Source organism: Taudactylus pleione, unplaced genomic scaffold (assembly GCF_031769625.1).
Source record: "Taudactylus pleione unplaced genomic scaffold, aTauple2 ptg001421l, whole genome shotgun sequence".
NCBI classification, from domain to species: domain Eukaryota; kingdom Metazoa; phylum Chordata; class Amphibia; order Anura; family Myobatrachidae; genus Taudactylus; species Taudactylus pleione.
In genome coordinates, this window is record NW_028285820.1 from 414708 (window position 1) to 438331 (window position 23624).

General features: G+C 44.4%; 1 protein-coding gene across 1 annotated transcript; it reads left to right on the forward strand.

Moving 5' to 3' along the window:
- The first annotated feature begins 171 nt into the window (after nucleotides 1-171).
- On the forward strand, nucleotides 172-20807 carry LOC148442672 (uncharacterized). The gene is made up of 7 exons (XM_088463646.1): nucleotides 172-277; nucleotides 5745-5807; nucleotides 8076-8197; nucleotides 8313-8410; nucleotides 8540-9059; nucleotides 18259-18987; nucleotides 19070-20807. Exons 3-7 carry the CDS (start codon nucleotides 8143-8145, stop codon nucleotides 19591-19593), a joined length of 1926 nt encoding a protein of 641 aa, XP_088319772.1. The 5' UTR covers nucleotides 172-277; nucleotides 5745-5807; nucleotides 8076-8142; the 3' UTR covers nucleotides 19594-20807.
- The last annotated feature ends 2817 nt before the right edge of the window (nucleotides 20808-23624 follow it).

The following is a 23624-nucleotide window of genomic DNA, read 5'->3' on the forward strand; positions in this document are numbered from 1 at the left end:
CTCCCGCACTGAGGACATGTATTATAGAGAAGACTGTCATTCTAGAGAGGATTACCGGGCTGATTAACACGGCTCCGCCCACCCGCCGTCTCTATGGCTGCAGTCTTCCACTCCTCCCTGATAATGAGGTGAGTGACGTTTCGAGGAGCCAATCAGATTGTTAAAATTACAAAGCAGAGATAAAGCCTAATACAGATTAACAACAAGTGACGACAGGAAGTGGGCGGAGTTACATAGAGCGCGGGGAAGGCGACGTCTCTGTGTCCAGCAGCAGCAGGTAATGTGTCCTATTATACAGAGGGAGTGGTCTGTGGTGCCCTACTATACAGGGGGAGCAGCCTTTGGTGTCCTGCTATACAGGGGGAGCAGCCTGTGGTGTCCTACAGGGGAGCTGCCTGTGGTGTCCTACTATACAGGGGGAGCTGCCTGTGGTGTCCTACTATACAGGGGGAGCGGCCTGTGGTGTCCTACTATACAGGGGGAGCGGCCTGTGGTGTCCTACTATACAGGGGGAGTGGCCTGTACCTATAGAATATACCAGTGGGGGGAGGCCTGGGCTATATACCCTGTACTGTCACACAGTCTCCTCATACAGCAGCACTGGGGGTCCCATAATAACAGCTCCCAGCACACACTGATAAGTGGTATTATTATATAGGGGAGAGGGGAGTGTACAGTGATATATGAGGGGGAATAACACAGCTCCCAGCACACACTGATATGTGGTATTATTATTATTATATAGGGGGAGAGGGGACTGTACGGTGATATATGAGGGGAATAACACAGTTCCCAGCACACACTGATATGTGGTTTTATTATATAGGGGAGAGGGGACCGTACAGTGATATATGAGGGGGAATAACACAGCTCCCAGCACACACTGATATGTGATAATATTATTATTATATAGAGGGAGAGGGGACTGTACGGTGATATATGAGGGGGAATAACAGCTCCTGGCACACACTGGTATGTTGTATTATAATATAGGGAAGAGGGGTCTATACAGTGATATATGAGGGGGAATAACAGCTCCCAGCACACACTGATATGTGGTATTATTATTATTTAGGGGGAAGACCATGCAGTGATATATTAGGGAGAATAACATAGTTTCTAGCGCACACTGATATGTGGTATTATTACATAGGGAAGAGGGGACTGTACAGTGATATATGAGGGGGAATAGCACAGCTACCAGCACACACTGATATGTGGTATTATTATTATATAGAGGAAAGGGGACCGTACAGTGATATATGAGGGGGAATCGCACAGCTCCCAGCACACACTGATATGTGGTATTATTATATAGGTGAGAGGGGACTGTACAGTGGGTCTGATTCAGCAATGCTCTCAACTGCATTCTTAGCTGCAAATACGCATGCATTGAAACTGCGACAATGTTAGTGATTGAAAAAGCTCAGCCGCCATTAAGACGCCCACTTCTGTTTACTCACATCCGTCTTACCTTGCAATCTAGTGTAAACATTGGTAACATCGACGAACATCGGCCCATCACGCAATTAAGGCACGTCAGACCCTACGCAGAACTTCAAGCCTTGTCTCACGCAGTGAGTACTCAAGCTGTGTATGCCATCGCAGTGGCTAATTTATGCATGCCCATTCAAACGGACAAGCTCGCCCGTCACCACCCCAAACCGCTTACAGCCTGTCACTCACTCTGCGATGGATTCTGCTCTGCGTCCATAATGGCAGTGTTATCGCTGCACACGTGTGGTGAATGCGCAGTAACTATTGCTGAATCTGCGTATACAGTTGCAATTGCTATAAATGCTGAATCAGGCCCAGTGATATATGAAGGGGAATAACACATCTCCCGGCACACACTGATATGTGGTATTATTATATAGGGGAGAGGGGACCATACAGTAATATATGAGGATGAATATCACAGCTCTCAGCACGCATTGATGTGTGGTATTATTATTATATAGGGGGGAGGGGACTGTGCAGGGACATATGAGGGGGTAATAACACAGCTCCCAGCTCACACTGATATGTGGTATTATTATTATATAGGGGGGAGGGGACTGTACAGTGATATATGAGGGGGTATAACACAGCTCCCAGCTCCCACTGATATGTGGTATTATTATATATGGAAGTGGGAACTCTACAGTGATATATGAGGTGGAATAACAGCTCCCAGCTCACACTGATATATGGTATTATTATTATATAGGGAAGAGGGGACTGTACAGTGATATATGAGAGGGAATAACACAGCTCCCGGCACACACTGATATTTGGTATTATTATATAGGGGGAGAGGGGACTGTACAGTGATATTTGAGGGGAATAACACAGTTCCCAGCACACACTGATATGTGGTTTTATTCTATAGGGGAGAGGGGACCATACAGTGATATATGAGGGGGAATAACACAGCTCCCAGCACAGACTGATATTTGGTATTATTATTATATAGGGAGAGAGGGGACTGTACAGTGATATATGAGGGAGAATAACACATCTCCTGGCACACACTGGTATGTGGTATTATAATATAGGGGAGAGGGGACTATACAGTAATATATGAGGGGAATAACACAGCTCCCAGCACTGACTTATATGTGATATTATTATTATTATTTAGGGAGAAGACCGTGCAGTGATATATTAGGGAGAATAACACAGTTTCTAGCGCACACGGATATGTGGTGTCAATATTACATAGGGAAGAGAGGACTGTACAGTGATATATGAGGGGGAATAACACAGCTCCCAGCACACACTGATATGTGGTATTGTTATTATATAGGGGAGAGGGGACCGTACAGTGATATATGAGGAGGAATAACACAGCTCCCAGAACACACTGATATGTGGTATTTTTATATATGTGAGAGGAGACCATACAGTGGGTCTGATTCAGCACGGCTCTCAACTGCATTCTTAGCTGCAAATACGCATGCATTGAAACTGCGACAATGTTAGTAATTGCAAAAGCTCAGCCGCCATTAAGACGCCCACTTCTGTTTACTCACATCCGTCTTACCTTGCAATCTAGTGTAAACATTGGTAACATTGACGAACATCGGCCCATCACGCAATTAAGGCACGTCAGACCCTACGCAGAACTTCAAGCCTTGTGTCACGCCGTGAGTACTCAAGCTGTGTATGTCATCGCAGTGGCTAATTTATGCATGCCCATTCAAACGGACAAGCTCGCCCGTCACCACCCCAAACCGCTTACAGCCTGTCACTCACTCTGCGATGGATTCTGCTCTGCGTCCATAATGGCAGTGTTATCGCTGCACACGTGTGGTGAATGCGCAGTAACTATTGCTGAATCTGCGTATACAGTTGCTATTGCTATAAATGCTGAATCAGGCCCAGTGATATATGAAGGGGAATAACACATCTCCCGGCACACACTGATATGTGGTATTATTATTATATAGGGGAGAGGGGACCTTACAGTAATATATGAGGATGAATATCACAGCTCTCAGCACGCATTGATGCGTGGTATTATTATTATATAGGGGGATGCGGGCATTGATGCGTGGTATTATTATTATATAGGGGGATGGAACTGTACAGTGCTATATAAAGGGGAATAACACAGCTCCCAGCACACACTGATATGTGGTATTATTATTATTATATAACAGAGAGGGCACTGTAAGTGATATATGAGGGGGAATAACACAGCTCCCAGCACACACTGATATGTGATATTACTTGCTAATGCAACAAACTGCTGAGATACATACCATAGTGTGCTAGAACCACCAGATCAGTTAGTGACACCCCAGACAGGAAAAAGGAACTGCATGGGTTGTGACAGGAGCAGGGTGCTAGGCTGATCACTACAGTTCTGTCTGCAGCTCTGTCCTCTAACCTGGCCCCCGCATCCTGCCCATGAGCAGTACTAACCCTGAGCAGATTAGTGACTGGCGTACAGAAAGAGCGGACGTGCAAGGCGACTGCCACCAAAGTGATGGTAGGAATGGGCAGCAGTACCTTTTGTGTTGCACTGAAATGCCCATTCCAACACCTCCATATAGTATTCCCTCTCACCTGAATCTCAACCATGTTTTTGAATAGAGATTTGCTGAAATTTGCTACATTGCGCGTACGCGTCCATTTAGTGTCAGTCAGCAGTTGCCGGAGTTCTTGTCCAACCGGGTCATTAATGATCTGTCATCCTTTACATGTTTTTTGTGATGCTTCTTGATTTATTATATCGCTGCTCTGATTACATGTAGGTCCTATTTCTGGTTATGATCTATGTAGATCCTGTATGTGGTTATGCTCTATGTAGGTCCTGTATGTGGTTATACTCTATGTAGGTCCTGTATGTGGTTATGCTCTATGTAGGTCCTGCTTCTGGTTATGCTCTATGTAGGTGCTATTTCTGGTTATGCTCTATGTAGGTCCTGTTTCTGGTTATGCTCTATGTAGGTCCTGTTTGTGGTTATGCTCTATGTAGGTCCTATTTCTGGTTATGCTCTATGTAGGTTCTGTTTGTGGTTATGCTCTCTGTAGGTCCTTAGTTTTCACTCTAGGTCCGGTGACAGGCAGGGAACCAGACCTAGAGTAAGGGCATGGTCACTGAAAAGTGACGCGTCCCCTTTTCGTCACTCTTGGGGGCATGTCCGGTACTTACGGACAAGCCGGGCAGCCCCCAAGCACTGCGGTCACTGTGATGGAATCCGTTCACCGGCGGTGACCTCCGCTCTGCCGTTTTCCCCACCCACGGGACACTGCAGCCCGTGGATGGAGGACGGAACCCGAAGGCTGTTTCAGCAGGGCTCCGCGCTGGAGGGCAGGGTGCTTTCTGCCCTTCAAAAATAGGGCAGAGCAAGGCGCCCGCTGAAACAGCCTAGCGGGAACGCTAGGTCCTATTTGTGGTTATGCTCTATGTAGGTGCTATTTGTGGTTATGCTCTATGTAGGTCCTATTTGTGGTTATGCTCTGTGTAGGTCCTATTTGTGGTTATGTTCTATGTAGGTGCTATTTGTGGTTATGCTCTATGTAGGTCCTGTTTGTGTTTATGCTCTATGTAGGTGCTATTTGTGGTTATGCTCTGTGTAGGTCCTATTTGTGGTTATGCTCTATGTAGGTGCTATTTGTGGTTATGATCTATGTAGGTGCTATTTGTGTTTATGATCTATGTAGGTGCTATTTGTGGTTATGCTCTATGTAGTGCTATTTGTGTTTATGCTCTATGTAGGTGCTATTTGTGGTTATGCTCTATGTAGGTGCTATTTGTGTTTATGCTCTATGTAGGTGCTATTTGTGGTTATGCTCTATGTAGGTGCTATTTGTGGTTATGCTCTATGTAGGTCCTGTTTGTGTTTATGCTCTATGTAGGTGCTATTTGTGGTTATGCTCTATGTAGGTGCTATTTGTGGTTATGCTCTATGTAGGTGCTATTTGTGTTTATGCTCTATGTAGGTGCTATTTGTAGTTATGCTCTATGTAGGTGCTATTTGTGGTTATGCTCTATGTAGGTGCTATTTGTGGTTATGCTCTATGTAGGTGCTATTTGTAGTTATGCTCTATGTAGGTGCTATTTGTGGTTATGCTCTATGTAGGTCCTGTTTGTGTTTATGCTCTATGTAGGTGCTATTTGTGGTTATGCTCTATGTAGGTGCTATTTGTGGTTATGCTTTATTTAGGTCCTGTTTGTGTTTATGCGTTATGTAGGTAATTGATATCTGACATTTTCTATTTATCTCATATGTAGTTTCTTCCCTCTTATACAGGGGTTTTACCCAAGCCTCTGATTATTGCAGACACTTGAAGTGGACATAAGAACACTTCCACAGGTAAGATTGTCACTATCCTGTGATTTATTATTATTCCCGTCTCCCAGCCGTCTCCTTGTACAGGATGTCACACATTAATAAATAACACAATAAAGAACATTACTATATATTAGTCTGGATCTTTTCTCTCTCACAAAGTCTGGCCTCTGGGTAGACGAGGATGAAACAAGGGACCCGATTGCCAGGTTCTCTCACAGATGTGACCCTTAGTACATACCATACATTTTTTTGCCAATTTAGATGCACATGTAGGTAACAATTTCCTCTTGGTTGGCAAATACCACTAATATCATCCTCAGTAATACAATAATACAGATCAGTGGTAGATGGAGCATTAGATGTAATATCCCTGTAGTTATTAGGGAATAACAGGACACATGTATTACTAGTGGTGTTATATGGAGATGTGACTAAGGGCTGATTCTCAGTAATACAATAATACAGATCAGTGGTAGATGGAGCATTAGATGTAATATCCCTGTAGTTATTAGGGAATAACAGGACACATGTATTACTAGTGGTGTTATATGGAGATGTGACTAAGGGCTGATTCTCAGTAATACAATAATACAGATCAGTGGTAGATGGAGCATTAGATGTAATATCCCTGTAGTTATTAGGGAATAACAGGACACATTTATTACTAGTGGTGTTAGATGGAGATGTGACTATGGTCTGATTCTCAGTAATACAATAATACAGATCAGTGGTAGATGGAGCACTAGCTGTAATAACCCTGTAGTTATTAGGGAATAACAGGACACATGTATTACTAGTGCTGTTAGATGGGGATGTGACTATGGTCTGATTCTCAGTAATACAATAATACAGATCAGTGGTAGATGGAGCATCAGATGTAATAACCCTGTAGTTATTAGGGAATAACAGGACACATGTATTACTAGTGGTGTTAGATGGAGATGTGACTAAGGACTGATTCTCAGTAATACAATAATACAGATCAGTGGTAGATGGAGCATCAGCTGTAATAAACCTGTAGTTATTAGGGAATAACAGGACACGTGTATTACTAGTGGTGTTATATGGAGATGTGACTAAGGGCTGATTCTCAGTAATACAATAATACAGATCAGTGGTAGATGGAGCATCAGATGTAATAACCCTGTAGTTATTAGGGAATAACAGGACACATGTATTACTAGTGCTGTTAGATGGAGATGTGACTAAGGGCTGATTCTCAGTAATATAATAATACAGATCAGTGGTAGATGGAGCATCAGATGTAATATCCCTGTAGTTATTAGGGAATAACAGGACACATGTATTACTAGTGCTGTTAGATGGAGATGTGACTAAGGGCTGATTCTCAGTAATACAATAATACAGATCAGTGGTAGATGGAGCATCAGCTGTAATAACCCTGTAGTTATTAGGGAATAACAGGACACATGTATTACTAGTGGTGTTAGATGGAGATGTGACTAAGGTCTGATTCTCAGTAATACAATAATACAGATCAGTGGTAGATGGAGCATCAGATGTAATAACCCTGTAGTTATTAGGGAATAACAGGACACATGTATTACTAGTGGTGTTAGATGGAGATGTGACTAAGGGCTGATTCTCTATCATCATATTTCTTAGAGCTGATATAGAGTGATACAAAGAAACTAACCTTTGTTGCAAAATATAACCCCTCACTTATCACTCGACCACCTACACACACACATACACATATTGCCTCTTACAGTAACTACCTGAGTAAATAGAGGGTTTTTTTGTAATTTAAAACAACCTTTACCATGAGAGCTCTCAGATTTCAAATTACATCTTTCGGTGGTGCACGTTTAAATATGATCCCTGTTTTTTTAAGTGAGCTTATCTAGTGTATATGCTATATTAAAGACAAAGACAGGAGTGAAATGACTGGGAATACTATGGCTTTGATTCAAGTAGACGCAAAGGGTTGAGTTATCGCCACCAACTAACCTGCAACCTGCTCCACTCATGGCCCGATCTAGCCCCGCAACCATGGATATTTATATGTGTGTGGTGGGACCGTAAGTGTGGCATATAGCTGTACTTACTCGTGGATGCGACTGTCATGTCTAATTGGATCGACGACTAAATCCAGGGGAGTGTCACAGTGACATCACTTTTATCTATAGTAATAATACAGGGACATGACTGGGGAGGTGAGGGGATCTGAGAGTGTCATTGTAACATCACTTATATCTGTAGTAATAATACATGACAGTACAACCAGGGGATGTGTCTGGGAGATGACTATATCATTGTGTGTGTCAGGTTCCTATAAGGTGTCAGGATGTCACTGTCTATGTCTCCATGCAGAAGAGGGAATATATAGAGGAACATGGGTCTGTACAAGGACACGATGATGGAGAATCACCTGCACCTCACATCACTGGGTAAGAGGAGACTGTCATTTATTGTACAGGGTAGAGCAGGTTTGGGAGCCCTATATACACACATTACCTGATAAGCACATATATACAATGTACTCAGTCACTGTGTTTCCTATAGATGGACCCAGTAATAGAAATACCACAGAGAGATGTCCCCATCATCTTTATTCACAGGATTGTACAGAGGAGAGTCGCAGGACCCCACAGGAGCATCAGGTAGATACCAGTATACCAAAGTGACTGTGACTATATGATCTATAGAGAATCTGTGTGTGTATTATACACTGATTATTTTACTGTTTATTCTCAATTAAATTAGACTTGATTATTTTATGTGTCATTCAGAGTGAAGATCTTGTTGATATGAAGACAGAAGATATAGAGGGAGAAGAAGAGACATATGTGACTGATATAAAGGCAGAAGATACAGTGGGAGAAGAAGAGACATATGTGACTGATATAAAGGCAGAAGATACAGTGGGAGAAGAAGAGACGTATGTGACTGATATAAAGGCAGACGATACAGAGGGAGAAGAGACGTATGTGACTGATATGAAGGCAGAAGATACAGAGGGAGAAGAAGAGACGTATGTGACTGATATGAAGGGAGAAGAGACGTATGTGACTGATATGAAGGCAGAAGATACAGAGGGAGAAAAAGAGACGTATGTGACTGATATGAAGACAGAAGATACAGAGGGAGAAGAAGAGACGTATGTGAATGATATAAAGGTAGAAGTTATAGAGGTAGAAGAGACGTATGTGATTGATATAAAGGCAGAAGATATAGAGGGAGAAGAAGAGACGTATGTGAGGGGTGATCAGAAGTGTAAAGAGGAGGAAATCCCTACAGATATCAGCACAGGTGAGTAATAAACACTTATTGCAGAAAAGAGTCACATACTCTGTTCAGTCACTACAGCAATCTCTTATCCTACACCCTCCTCTGTCAGTACAAACTAATGAATAAAATGTATATGCACAGTGGGGGATTCAGGAGCCATTTGCTATTATTATACTCCTGCTTTCCCCCTGACATCATGTCACTGTGTGTTACCAGCCCAGAGAGCTGACCAGTCTCCTCCCCACACTCTCTGGTGTATCTCATACATCAGGAGCTATCAGCCCCTATTATACTTCTGCTTTCCCCCTCACATCATGTCACTGTGTGTTACCAGCGCAGAGATCTGACCAGTCTCCTCCCCACACTCTCTGGTGTATGTCATACATCAGGAGCCATCAGCCTCTATTATACTCCTGCTCTCCCCCTCACATCATGTCACTGTGTGTTACCAGCCCAGAGATCTGACCAGTCTCCTCCCCACACTCTCTGGTGTATCTCATACATCAGGAGCCACCAGCCCCTATTATACTCCTGCTCCCCCCTCACATCATGTCACTGTGTGTTACCAGCCCAGAGATCTGACCAGTCTCCTCCCCACACTCTCTGGTGTATCTCATACATCAGGAGCCATCATCCCCTATTATACTCCTGCTTTCCCCCTCACATCATGTCACTGTGTGTTACCAGCCCAGAGATCTGACCAGTCTCCTCCCCACACTCTCTGGTGTATCTCATACATCAGGAGCCATCATCCCCTATTATACTCCTGCTCTCCTCCTCACATCATGTCACTGTGTTACCAGCCCAGAGATCTGACCAGTCTCCTCCCCACACTCATCATATCTTTGTCTTCTACCAGCTACTCATGTTCTTTACTGTCCACTTCAAAAATGACCTTTGTTGATGGTCCTCCCCATGCCCTTCAATGGGATATTACCCATGATCCTTCCTGACCACTACTGCCTGACATTATCAATGATCACTGATGGTAATAACATCTTTGAATGTGATTTCTTGTACTGGTTTCATTCTGTTTTACCAGAGATATGAACCAGACCTGTATAATTATCTTTTAGGAAAGTATTACATTTTCTGCCTGGAGGTCCACAGCGAGGGTAATGGTGGATCCCGATTGTTTAAAATGTGGATTTTTCTGTTCCATTGTGTTTTTGCTGATTCATTTGAGTCCAGCTGGTTCTTTTGCATGTTCCAGTAGATCCCCTTAGAGGTTAGAGCGTATCTAACCTCCAGTGAAGATATTAATTCCTAGAGAGATACAAACTGGTTATTTTACATTTACTGAGATAGAGATATGGAGAGTGTGAGGACACAGCAGGATACAGCTAGTATGACCTGTGTGTGATATAATGTATAGACCATGCCTGCACTCTGTTACACATACTGAGATGGAGATATGGAGAGTGTGAGGACACAGCAGGAGACAGCTAGTATGTCCTGTGTGTGATATAATGTATAGACCATGCCTGCACTCTGTTACACATACTGAGATGGAGATATGGAGAGTATGAGGACACAGCAGGATACAGCTAGTATGACCTGTGTGTGATATAATGTATAGACCATGCCTGCACTCTGTTACACATACTGAGATGGAGATACGGAGAGTGTGAGGACACAGCAGGATACAGCTAGTATGACCTGTGTGTGATATAATGTATAGACCATGCCTGCACTCTGTTACACATACTGAGATGGAGATATGGAGAGTGTGAGGACACAGCAGGATACAGCTAGTATATCCTGTGTGTGATATAATGTATAGACCATGCCTGCACTCTGTTACATATACTGAGATGGAGATACGGAGAGTGTGAGGACACAGCAGGATGCAGCTAGTATGACCTGTGTGTGATATAATGTATAGACCATGCCTGCACTCTGTTACACATACTGAGATGGAGATACGGAGAGTGTGAGGACACAGCAGGATACAGCTAGTATGTCCTGTGTGTGATATAATGTATAGACCATGCCTGCACTCTGTTACACATACTGAGATGGAGATATGGAGAGTATGAGGACACAGCAGGATACAGCTAGTATGTCCTGTGTGTGATATTATGTATAGACCATGCCTGCACTCTGTTACACATACTGAGATGGAGATATGGAGAGTGTGAGGACACAGCAGGATACAGCTAGTATGTCCTGTGTGTGATATAATGTATAGACCATGCCTGCACTCTGTTACATATACTGAGATGGAGATCCGGAGAGTGTGAGGACACAGCAGGATACAGCTAGTATGTCCTGTGTGTGATATAATGTATAGACCATGCCTGCACTCTGTTACACATACTGAGATGGAGATATGGAGAGTATGAGGACACAGCAGGATACAGCTAGTATGACCTGTGTGTGATATAATGTATAGACCATGCCTGCACTCTGTTACACATACTGAGATGGAGATATGGAGAGTGTGAGGACACAGCAGGATACAGCTAGTATGTCCTGTGTGTGATATAATGTATAGACCATGCCTGCACTCTGTTACACATACTGAGATGGAGATATGGAGAGTGTGAGGACACAGCAGGATACAGCTAGTATGACCTGTGTGTGATATAATGTATAGACCATGCCTGCACTCTGTTACACATACTGAGATGGAGATATGGAGAGTGTGAGGACACAGCAGGGTGCAGCTAGTATGTCCTGTGTGTGATATAATGTATAGACCATGCCTGCACTCTGTTACACATACTGAGATAGAGATACGGAGAGTGTGAGGTCACAGCAGGATACAGCTAGTATGTCCTGTGTGTGATATAATGTATAGACCATGCCTGCTCTCTGTTACACATACTGAGATGGAGATATGGAGAGTGTGAGGACACAGCTAGTATGTCCTGTGTGTGATATAATGTATAGACCATGCCTGCACTCTGTTACACATACTGAGATAGAGATACGGAGAGTGTGAGGACACAGCAGGATACAGCTAGTATGTCCTATGTGTGATATAATGTATAGGCCATGCCTGCACTCTGTTACACATACTGAGATGGAGATCCAGAGAGTGTGAGGACACAGCAGGATACAGCTAGTATTTCCTGTGTGTGATATAATGTATAGGCCATGCCTGCACTCTGTTACACATACTGAGATGGAGATACGGAGAGTGTGAGGACACAGCAGGGTGCAGCTAGTATGTCCTGTGTGTGATATAATGTATAGACCATGCCTGCACTCTGTTACACATACTGAGATGGAGATATGGAGAGTGTGAGGACACAGCAGGATACAGCTAGTATGACCTGTGTGTGATATAATGTATAGACCATGCCTGCACTCTGTTACACATACTGAGATGGAGATATGGAGAGTGTGAGGACACAGCAGGATACAGCTAGTATGACCTGTGTGTGATATAATGTATAGACCATGCCTGCACTCTGTTACACATACTGAGATGGAGATATGGAGAGTGTGAGGACACAGCAGGATGCAGCTAGTATGTCCTGTGTGTGATATAATGTATAGACCATGCCTGCACTCTGTTACACATACTGAGATGGAGATATGGAGAGTGTGAGGACACAGCAGGGTGCAGCTAGTATGACCTGTGTGTGATATAATGTATAGACCATGCCTGCACTCTGTTACACATACTGAGATGGAGATATGGAGAGTGTGAGGACACAGCAGGATACAGCTAGTATTTCCTGTGTGTGATATAATGTGTAGACCATGCCTGCACTGTTACACATACTGAGATGGAGATATGGAGAGTGTGAGGACACAGCAGGATACAGCTAGTATGTCCTGTGTGTGATATAATGTATAGACCATGCCTGCACTCTGTTACACATACTGAGATGGAGATACGGAGAGTGTGAGGACACAGCAGGGTGCAGCTAGTATGACCTGTGTGTGATATAATGTATAGACCATGCCTGCACTCTGTTACACATACTGATATGGAGATATGGAGAGTGTGAGGACACAGCAGGATACAGCTAGTATGTCCTGTGTGTGATATAATGTATAGACCATGCCTGCACTCTGTTACACATACTGAGATGGAGATATGGAGAGTGTGAGGATACAGCAGGATGCAGCTAGTATTTCCTGTGTGTGATATAATGTATAGACCATGCCTGCACTCTGTTACACATACTGAGATGGAGATATGGAGAGTGTGAGGACACAGCAGGATACAGCTAGTATGTCCTGTGTGTGATATAATGTATAGACCATGCCTGCACTCTGTTACACATACTGAGATGGAGATATGGAGAGTGTGAGGACACAGCAGGGTGCAGCTAGTATGTCCTGTGTGTGATATAATGTATAGACCATGCCTGCACTCTGTTATACATACTGAGATGGAGATATGGAGAGTGTGAGGACACAGCAGGATACAGCTAGTATGTCCTGTGTGTGATATAATGTATAGACCATGCCTGCACTCTGTTACACATACTGAGATGGAGATATGGAGAGTGTGAGGACACAGCAGGATGCAGCTAGTATGTCCTATGTGTGATATAATGTATAGACCATGCCTGCATTCTGTTACACATACTGAGATGGAGATATGGAGAGTGTGAGGACACAGCAGGGTGCAGCTCGTATGACCTGTGTGTGATATAATGTATAGACCATGCCTGCACTCTGTTACACATACTGAGATGGAGATATGGAGAGTGTGAGGACACAGCAGGATACAGCTAGTATGTCCTGTGTGTGATATAATGTATAGACCATGCCTGCACTCTGTTACACATACTGAGATGGAGATATAGAGAGTGTGAGGACACAGCTAGTATGTCCTGTGTGTGATATAATGTATAGACCATGCCTGCACTCTGTTACACATACTGAGATAGAGATACAGAGATTGTGAGGTCACAGCAGGGTACAGCTAGTATGTCCTGTGTGTGATATAAAGTATAGACCATGCCTGCACTCTGTTACACATACTGAGATGGAGATATGGAGAGTGTGAGGACACAGCAGGATACAGCTAGTATAACCTGTGTGTGATATAATGTATAGACCATGCCTGCACTCTGTTACACATACTGAGATGGAGATATGGAGAGTGTGAGGACACAGCAGGGTGCAGCTAGTATGTCCTGTGTGTGATATAATGTATAGACCATGCCTGCACTCTGTTACACTTACTGAGATGGAGATATGGAGAGTGTGAGGACACAGCAGGATACAGCTAGTATGTCCTGTGTGTGATATAATGTATAGACCATGCCTGCACTCTGTTACACATACTGAGATGGAGATATGGAGAGTGTGAGGACACAGCAGGATGCAGCTAGTATAACCTGTGTGTGATATAATGTATAGACCATGCCTGCACTCTGTTACACATACTGAGATGGAGATATGGAGAGTGTGAGGACACAGCAGGGTACAGCTAGTATGACCTGTGTGTGATATAATGTATAGACCATGCCTGCACTCTGTTACACATACTGAGATGGAGATACGGAGAGTGTGAGGACACAGCAGGATACAGCTAGTATGTCCTGTGTGTGATATAATGTATAGACCATGCCTGCACTCTGTTACACATACTGAGATGGAGATATGGAGAGTGTGAGGACACAGCAGGGTGCAGCTAGTATGTCCTGTGTGTGATATAATGTATAGACCATGCCTGCACTCTGTTACACATACTGAGATGGAGATACGGAGAGTGTGAGGACACAGCAGGATGCAACTAGTATGACCTGTGTGTGATATAATGTATAGACCATGCCTGCACTCTGTTACACATACTGAGATGGAGATATGGAGAGTGTGAGGACACAGCAGGATACAGCTAGTATGTCCTGTGTGTGATATAATGTATAGGCCATGCCTGCACTCTGTTACACATACTGAGATGGAGATACGGAGAGTGTGAGGACACAGCAGGGTGCAGCTAGTATGACCTGTGTGTGATATAATGTATAGACCATGCCTGCACTCTGTTACACATACTGAGATGGAGATATGGAGAGTGTGAGGACACAGCAGGATACAGCTAGTATGTCCTGTGTGTGATATAATGTATAGACCATGCCTGCACTCTGTTACACATACTGAGATGGAGATATGGAGAGTGTGAGGACACAGCAGGATACAGCTAGTATGACCTGTGTGTGATATAATGTATAGACCATGCCTGCACTCTGTTACACATACTGAGATGGAGATATGGAGAGTGTGAGGACACAGCAGGGTGCAGCTCGTATGACCTGTGTGTGATATAATGTATAGACCATGCCTGCACTCTGTTACACATACTGAGATGGAGATACGGAGAGTGTGAGGACACAGCAGGGTGCAGCTAGTATGTCCTGTGTGTGATATAATGTATAGACCATGCCTGCACTCTGTTACACATACTGAGATGGAGATATGGAGAGTGTGAGGACACAGCAGGGTGCAGCTCGTATGACCTGTGTGTGATATAATGTATAGACCATGCCTGCACTCTGTTACACATACTGAGATGGAGATATGGAGAGTGTGAGGACACAGCAGGATACAGCTAGTATGACCTGTGTGTGATATAATGTATAGACCATGCCTGCACTCTGTTACACATACTGAGATGGATATATGGAGAGTGTGAGGACACAGCAGGATACAGCTAGTATGACCTGTGTGTGATATAATGTATAGACCATGCCTGCACTCTGTTACACATACTGAGATGGAGATCAGGAGAGTGTGAGGACACAGCAGGATGCAGCTAGTATGTCCTGTGTGTGATATAATGTATAGAGCATGCATGTGTTATAGTTACACAGTATGGGGATTTTGGGGGTACAGCCGGGCACGTCTTATTATAGTTACACAGTATGGAGATGTTGGGTGTACAGCCGGGCACATCTTATTATAGTTACACAGAATGGAGATGTTGGGGTACAGCCGGGCACGTCTTATTATAGTTACACAGTATGAGATGTTGGGGTACAACCGGGCACATCTTATTATAGTTACACAGTATGGAGATGTTTGGGTACAGCCGGGCACGTCTTATTATAGTTACACAGTATGGAGATATTGGGGTACAGCCGGGCACGTCTTATTATAGTTACACAGTATGGAGATGTTGGGGTACAGCTGGGCACGGCTTATTATAGGTACACAGTATGGAGATGTTGGGGTACAGCCGGGCACGTCTTATAGTTACACAGTATGAGATGTTGGGGTACAGCCGGACACGTCTTATAGTTACACAGTATGGAGATGTTGGGGTACAGCTGGGCACGTCTTATTATAGTTACACAGGATAGAGATGTTGGGGTACAGCCGGGCACGTCTTATAGTTACACAGTATGGAGATGTTGGGGTACAGCTGGGCACGTCTTATTATAGTTACACAGGATGGAGATGTTGGGGTACAGCCGGGCACGTCTTATAGTTACACAGTATGGAGATGTTGGGGTACAGCCGGGCACGTCTTATAGTTACACAGTATGAGATGTAGGGGTACAGTCAGGCACGTCTTATTATAGTTACACAGTATGGAGATTTTGGGGTACAGCCGGGCACATCTTATTATAGTTACACAGTATGAGATGTTGGGGTACAGCCGGGCACGTCTTATTACAGTTACACAGTATGGAGATGTTAGGGTACAGCCGGGCACATCTTATTATAGTTACACACTATGGAGATGTTGGGGTATAGCCGGGCACGTCTTATTATAGTTACACAGTATGGAGATGTTGGTGTACAGCCGGGCACGTCTTATAGTTACACAGTATGGAGATGTTGGGGTACAGCTGGGCACGTCTTATTTATAGTTACACAGTATGGAGATGTTGGGGTACAGCCGGGCACGTCTTATTATAGTTACACAGTATGGAGATGTTGGGGTACAGCCGGGCACGTCTTATTATAGTTACACAGTATGGAGATGTTGGGGTATAGCCGGGCACGTCTTATTATAGTTACACAGTATGGAGATGTTGGTGTACAGCCGGGCACGTCTTATTATAGTTACACAGTATGGAGATGTTGGGGTACAGCCGGGCACGTCTTATAGTTACACAGTATGGAGATGTTGGGGTACAGCCGGGCACGTCTTATTATAGTTACACAGTATGGAGATGTTGGGGTATAGCCGGGCACGTCTTATAGTTACACAGTAGGAGATGTTGGGGTACAGCCGGGCACGTCTTATAGTTACACAGTATGGAGATGTTGGGGTACAGCCGGGCACGTCTTATTATAGTTACACAGTATGGAGATGTAGGAGTACAGCCGGGCACGTATTATAGTTACACAGTATGGAGATGTTGGGGTACAGTCAAGCACGTCTTATTATAGTTACACAGTATGGAGATGTTGGGGTACAGTCAAGCACGTCTTATTATAGTTACACAGTATGGAGATGTTGGTGTACAGCCGGACATGTCTTATTATAGTTACACAGTATGGAGATGTTGGGGTACAGCCGGGCACGTCTTATAGTTACACAGTATGGAGATGTTGGGGTACAGTCAGGCACGTCTTATTATAGTTACACAGTATGGAGATGTTGGGGTACAGTCAGGCACGTCTTATTATAGTTACACAGTATGGAGATGTTGGGGTACAGCCGGGCACGTCTTATTATAGTTACACAGTATGAGATGTTGGGTACAGCCGGGCACGTCTTATTATAGTTACACAGTATGGAGATGTTGGGGTACAGCCGGGCAAGTCTTATAGTTACACAGTATGGAGATGTTGGGGTACAGCTGGGCACGTCTTATTATAGTTACACAGTATCGACATGTTGGGGTATAGCCTGGCACGTCTTATAGTTACACAGTATGGAGATGTTGGGGTACAGCCGGGCACGTCTTATAGTTACACAGTATGAGATGTAGGGGTACAGCCGGGCACGTCTTATAGTTACACAGTATGGAGATGTTGGGGTACAGCCGGGCACGTCTTATAGTTACACAGTATGGAGATGTTGGGGTACAGCCGGGCACGTCTTATAGTTACACAGTATGGAGATGTTGGGGTACAGCCGGGCACGTCTTATAGTTACACAGTATGGAGATGTTGGGGTACAGCCGGGCACGTCTTATAGTTACACAGTATGGAGATGTTGGGGTACAGCCGGGCACGTCTTATAGTTACACAGTATGGAGATGTTGGGGTACAGCCGGGCACGTCTTATAGTTACACAGTATGGTATAGCTCTGCAGTGATGGTAATTCCCATATAATTATTCTGTTCCCAGCAGATGGACACAGCAGCAGGAATAATTTGCGGAGACGTCTCATATTATCTACAGATTGTGACCTAGACAATAACTTCTCACAGGACTCTCCAGGAGAAAAACCCATTATCCCCAGTATACATCCAGCATCTCACAGTGCTTATCTATCCTCTGATCCCTCTAACCATGAGGAATGTTCTCCTGATAATCCCAGTAGTGTTACACACAGCTCAGATCACACAGGTGATAATCCATTCTCATGTTCTGATTGTGGGAAAAGTTTTACCAAGCAGATCAGTCTTTCTATACATCAGAAGAAAGTTCACGCAGCTGAGAGGCCTTTTCTATGTTCTGAGTGTGGGAAATGTTTTACTCTGAAAAGTTATCTTAGTAGACATACAAAGATTCACACAGGTGAGAGACCATATTCATGTTCTGAGTGTGGGAAATGTTTTCTAGAGCAGGGAGCACTTGATGTACATCAGAGAAGTCACACAGGTGAGAGGCCATTTCCATGTTCTGAGTGTGGGAAATGTTTTACACAGAAATCATCTCTTGTTATACATCAGAGACGTCACACAGGTGAGAGACCATATGCATGTTCTGAGTGTGGAAAATGTTTTAAACAGCAGGGAGCACTTGCTGTACATGAGAGAAGTCATACAGGTGAGAGGCCATTTCCATGTTCTGAGTGTGGGAAATGTTTTACACAGAAATCAGTTCTTGTTAAACATCAGAGAAGTCACACAGGTGAGACACCATTTTCATGTTCTGAATGTGGAAAATGTTTTACACACAAATCAGTTCGTTTCACATCAGAGACGTCACACAGGTGAGAAACCATTTTCATGTCCTGAGTGTGGGAAATGCTTTAAAGAGAAATCAGATCTTGTTATACATCAGAGACGTCACACAGGTGAGAGGCCATTTCCATGTCCTGAGTGCGGGAAATGTTTTACAGACAAATCACATTTTGTTACACATCAGAAAAGTCACACAGGTGAGAAACCATTTCCATGTCCTGAGTGTGGGAAATGTTTTACAAAGAAATCAGATCTTGTTATACATCAGAGATGTCACACAGGTGAGAGGCCATTTCCATGTCCTGAGTGTGGGAAATGTTTCACAAAGAAATTCACTCTTGTTACACATCAGAGAAGTCACACAGGTGAGAAACCATATTCATGTCCTGAGTGTGGGAAATGTTTTACACAGAAATCACATTTTGTAGTACATCGTAGAAGTCACACAGGTGAGAAACCATTTTCATGTCCTGAGTGTGGGAAATGTTTTACACAGAAATCATATCTAGTTACACATCAGCGACGTCACACAGGAGAAAAACAATGTGTATGAGCGTCTAGAAATATATAGAAATTGCAGCGGTATTTACAGTACTGTAATATTGAGAATTATCAGAACAAGCATAAATACAATGTTAGCCTAGATTGCTGTCCCTGCTTGATGAAGAATAAATTACATTTGCATTATCACACTATGGGTCTGATTCAGCAGCGGAAGCAAATGCAGCTGCAGTCTCTTACAGATCGCAGGTGATAATATATGCTAATGCCGAGGCACAGCCGCCATAACCACGCCCACTGCTGCATTCTCATTATTATCCAATGTCACCCTCCTGTGTAATCATCGGTACCATCGCCGCACATCAAGCAGGCACACAACATTTACATCAGGTCTGACCAGCCACAAACACTGCAGCTCTCCTGACACACAGAGAGGTCTCATGCTGCAGCTGCCATCTCTATGGCTAATTTATACACGCCCATGACATGGCGACCACACGGACAAACACGCCCATGACATGATGATCACACAGACACACGCCCATGACATGGCGATCACACGGACAGACACACCTGTAGAATTCTGTCCACCCCCATTACCTCCCCCAAACGGTCACCCTGCCACTCACTATGTGATGTATTCCTCTTTGCTTCTGTAATCGCAGTGTGATCGCTGTGTGACTTATACGCAGGTGTGATGGCAAACATTCGCTCTATCTGTGTAACTATCGTCATTGTGTCCTCTGGTGAATCAGCCCCTATATACTAATATATTACACTTGATTATATATCCACACGGATGTCACCAACATAGGGCTCCAACAGGTTCCTCATGTAATGGCTTTCACTTTCCTTATTCTATCAGATCAGAGGTTCCCAAACTCCACTATTACAGGCCAGACTTAAAGGAATTTCATGCTTGAGCACAGGTTACTCAATTAGTGCCTCAGTCAGTTTGATTTAACCATATGGATTCAAGCATGGATATCCTTAAACCATGGCCTGTAATGGCGGAATTTGGAAAACTCTCTGTATTAGATTATTATAGTACTATTGGCCTATTTGTGCAATAACAAGACCACATGATGTAATATGGGAACATAACTAATCTGTCATCATGACTATTTACAGATTGTCCTCAGTATGTCCTGCACTGTCACCTCCCACAGTGGTGACACCACCAGTAATGTGTTTCCAGCTCCCGATATCCCCAGCAGAATACAGATGTGATCAGGGTACGTAGTAATGGAGGAATAATACAGGGACATCACAGGATAAGTAGGATCAGTACAGATTGTCCTCAGTATGTCCTGCACTGTCACCTCCCACAGTGGTGACACCACCAGTAATGTGCATCAGGCTCCCGATATCCCCAGCAGAATACAGATGTGAGCAGGGTACGTAGTAATGGAGGAATAATACAGGGACATCACAGGATAAGTAGGATCAGTACAGATTGTCCTCAGTATGCCCTGCACTGTCACCTCCCACAGTGGTGACACCACCAGTAATGTGCATCCAGCTCCCGATATCCCCAGCAGAATACAGATGTGAGCACGGTACGTAGTAATGGGGGAATAATACAGGGACATCACAGGATAAATAGGATCAGTACAAATTGTCCTCAGTTTGTCCTGCACTGTGACCTCCCACAGTGGTGACACCACCAGTAATGTGCATCAGGCTCCCGATATCCCCAGCAGAATACAGATGTGAGCAGGGTACGTAGTAATGGAGGAATAATACAGGGACATCACAGGATAAGTAGGATCAGTACAGATTGTCCTCAGTATGTCCTGCACTGTCACCTCCCACAGTGGTGACACCACCAGTAATGTGCATCCAGCTCCCGATATCCCCAGCAGAATACAGATGTGAGCAGGGTACGTAGTAATGGGGGAATAATACAGGGACATCACAGGATAAGTAGGATCAGTACAGATTGTCCTCAGTATGTCCTGCACTGTCACCTCCCACAGTGGTGACACCACCAGTAATGTGCATCCAGCTCCTGATATCCCCAGCAGAATACAGATGTGAGCAGGGTACGTAGTAATGGAGGAATAATACAGGGACATCACAGGATAAGTAGGATCAGCACAGATTGTCCTCAGTATGTCCTGCACTGTCTCACCTCCCACAGTGGTGACACCACCAGTAATGTGCATCCAGCTCCCGATATCCCCAGCAGAATACAGATGTGAGCAGGGTACGTAGTAATGGAGGAATAATACAGGGACATCACAGGATAAGTAGGATCAGTACACATTGTCCTCAGTATGTCCTGCACTGTGACCTCCCACAGTGGTGACACCACCAGTAATGTGCATCCAGCTCCCGATATCCCCAGCAGAATACAGATGTGAGCAGGGTATGTAGTAATGGAGGAATAATACAGGGACATCACAGGATAAGTAGGATCAGTACAGATTGTCCTCAGTATGTCCTGCACTGTCACCTCCCACAGTGGGTGACACCACCAGTAATGTGCATCCAGCTCCCAATATCCACAGCAGAATACAGATGTGAGCAGGGTACGTAGTAATGGGGGAATAATACAGGGACATCACAGGATAAGTAGGATCAGTACAGATTGTCCTCAGTATGTCCTGCACTGTCACCTCCCACAGTGGTGACACCACCAGTAATGTGCATCCAGCTCCCGATATCCCCAGCAGAATACAGATGTGAGCAGGGTACGTAGTAATGGGGGAATAATACAGGGACATCACAGGATAAGTAGGATCAGCACAGATTGTCCTCAGTATGTCCTGCACTGTCTCACCTCCCACAGTGGTGACACCACCAGTAATGTGCATCCAGCTCCCGATATCCCCAGCAGAATACATATGTGAGCAGGGTACGTAGTAATGGAGGAATAATACAGGGACATCACAGGATAAGTAGGATCAGTACAGATTGTCCTCAGTATGTCCTGCACTCTCACCTCCCACAGTGGTGACACCACCAGTAATGTGCATCCAGCTCCCGATATCCCCAGCAGAATACAGATGTGAGCAGGGTACGTAGTAATGGAGAAATAATACAGGGACATCACAGGATAAGTAGGATCAGCACAGATTGTCCTCAGTATGTCCTGCACTGTCTCACCTCCCACAGTGGTGACACCACCAGTAATGTGCATCCAGCTCCTGATATCCCCAGCAGAATACAGATGTGAGCAGGGTACGTAGTAATGGAGGAATAATGCAGGGCCATCACAGGATAAGTAGGATCAGTACAGATTGTCCTCAGTATGTCCTGCACTGTCTCACCTCCCACAGTGGTGACACCACCAGTAATGTGCATCAGGCTCCCGATATCCCCAGCAGAATACAGATGTGAGCAGGGTACGTAGTAATGGAGAAATAATACAGGGACATCACAGGATAAGTAGGATCAGCACAGATTGTCCTCAGTATGTCCTGCACTGTCTCACCTCCCACAGTGGTGACACCACCAGTAATGTGCATCCAGCTCCTGATATCCCCAGCAGAATACAGATGTGAGCAGGGTACGTAGTAATGGAGGAATAATGCAGGGCCATCACAGGATAAGTAGGATCAGTACAGATTGTCCTCAGTATGTCCTGCACTGTCTCACCTCCCACAGTGGTGACACCACCAGTAATGTGCATCCAGCTCCTGATATCCCCAGCAGAATACAGATGTGAGCACGGTACGTAGTAATGGGGGAATAATACAGGGACATCACAGGATAAATAGGATCAGTACAAATTGTCCTCAGTTTGTCCTGCACTGTGACCTCCCACAGTGGTGACACCACCAGTAATGTGCATCAGGCTCCCGATATCCCCAGCAGAATACAGATGTGAGCAGGGTACGTAGTAATGGAGGAATAATACAGGGACATCACAGGATAAGTAGGATCAGTACAGATTGTCCTCAGTATGTCCTGCACTGTCACCTCCCACAGTGGTGACACCACCAGTAATGTGCATCCAGCTCCCGATATCCCCAGCAGAATACAGATGTGAGCAGGGTACGTAGTAATGGAGGAATAATACAGGGACATCACAGGATAAGTAGGATCAGTACACATTGTCCTCAGTATGTCCTGCAC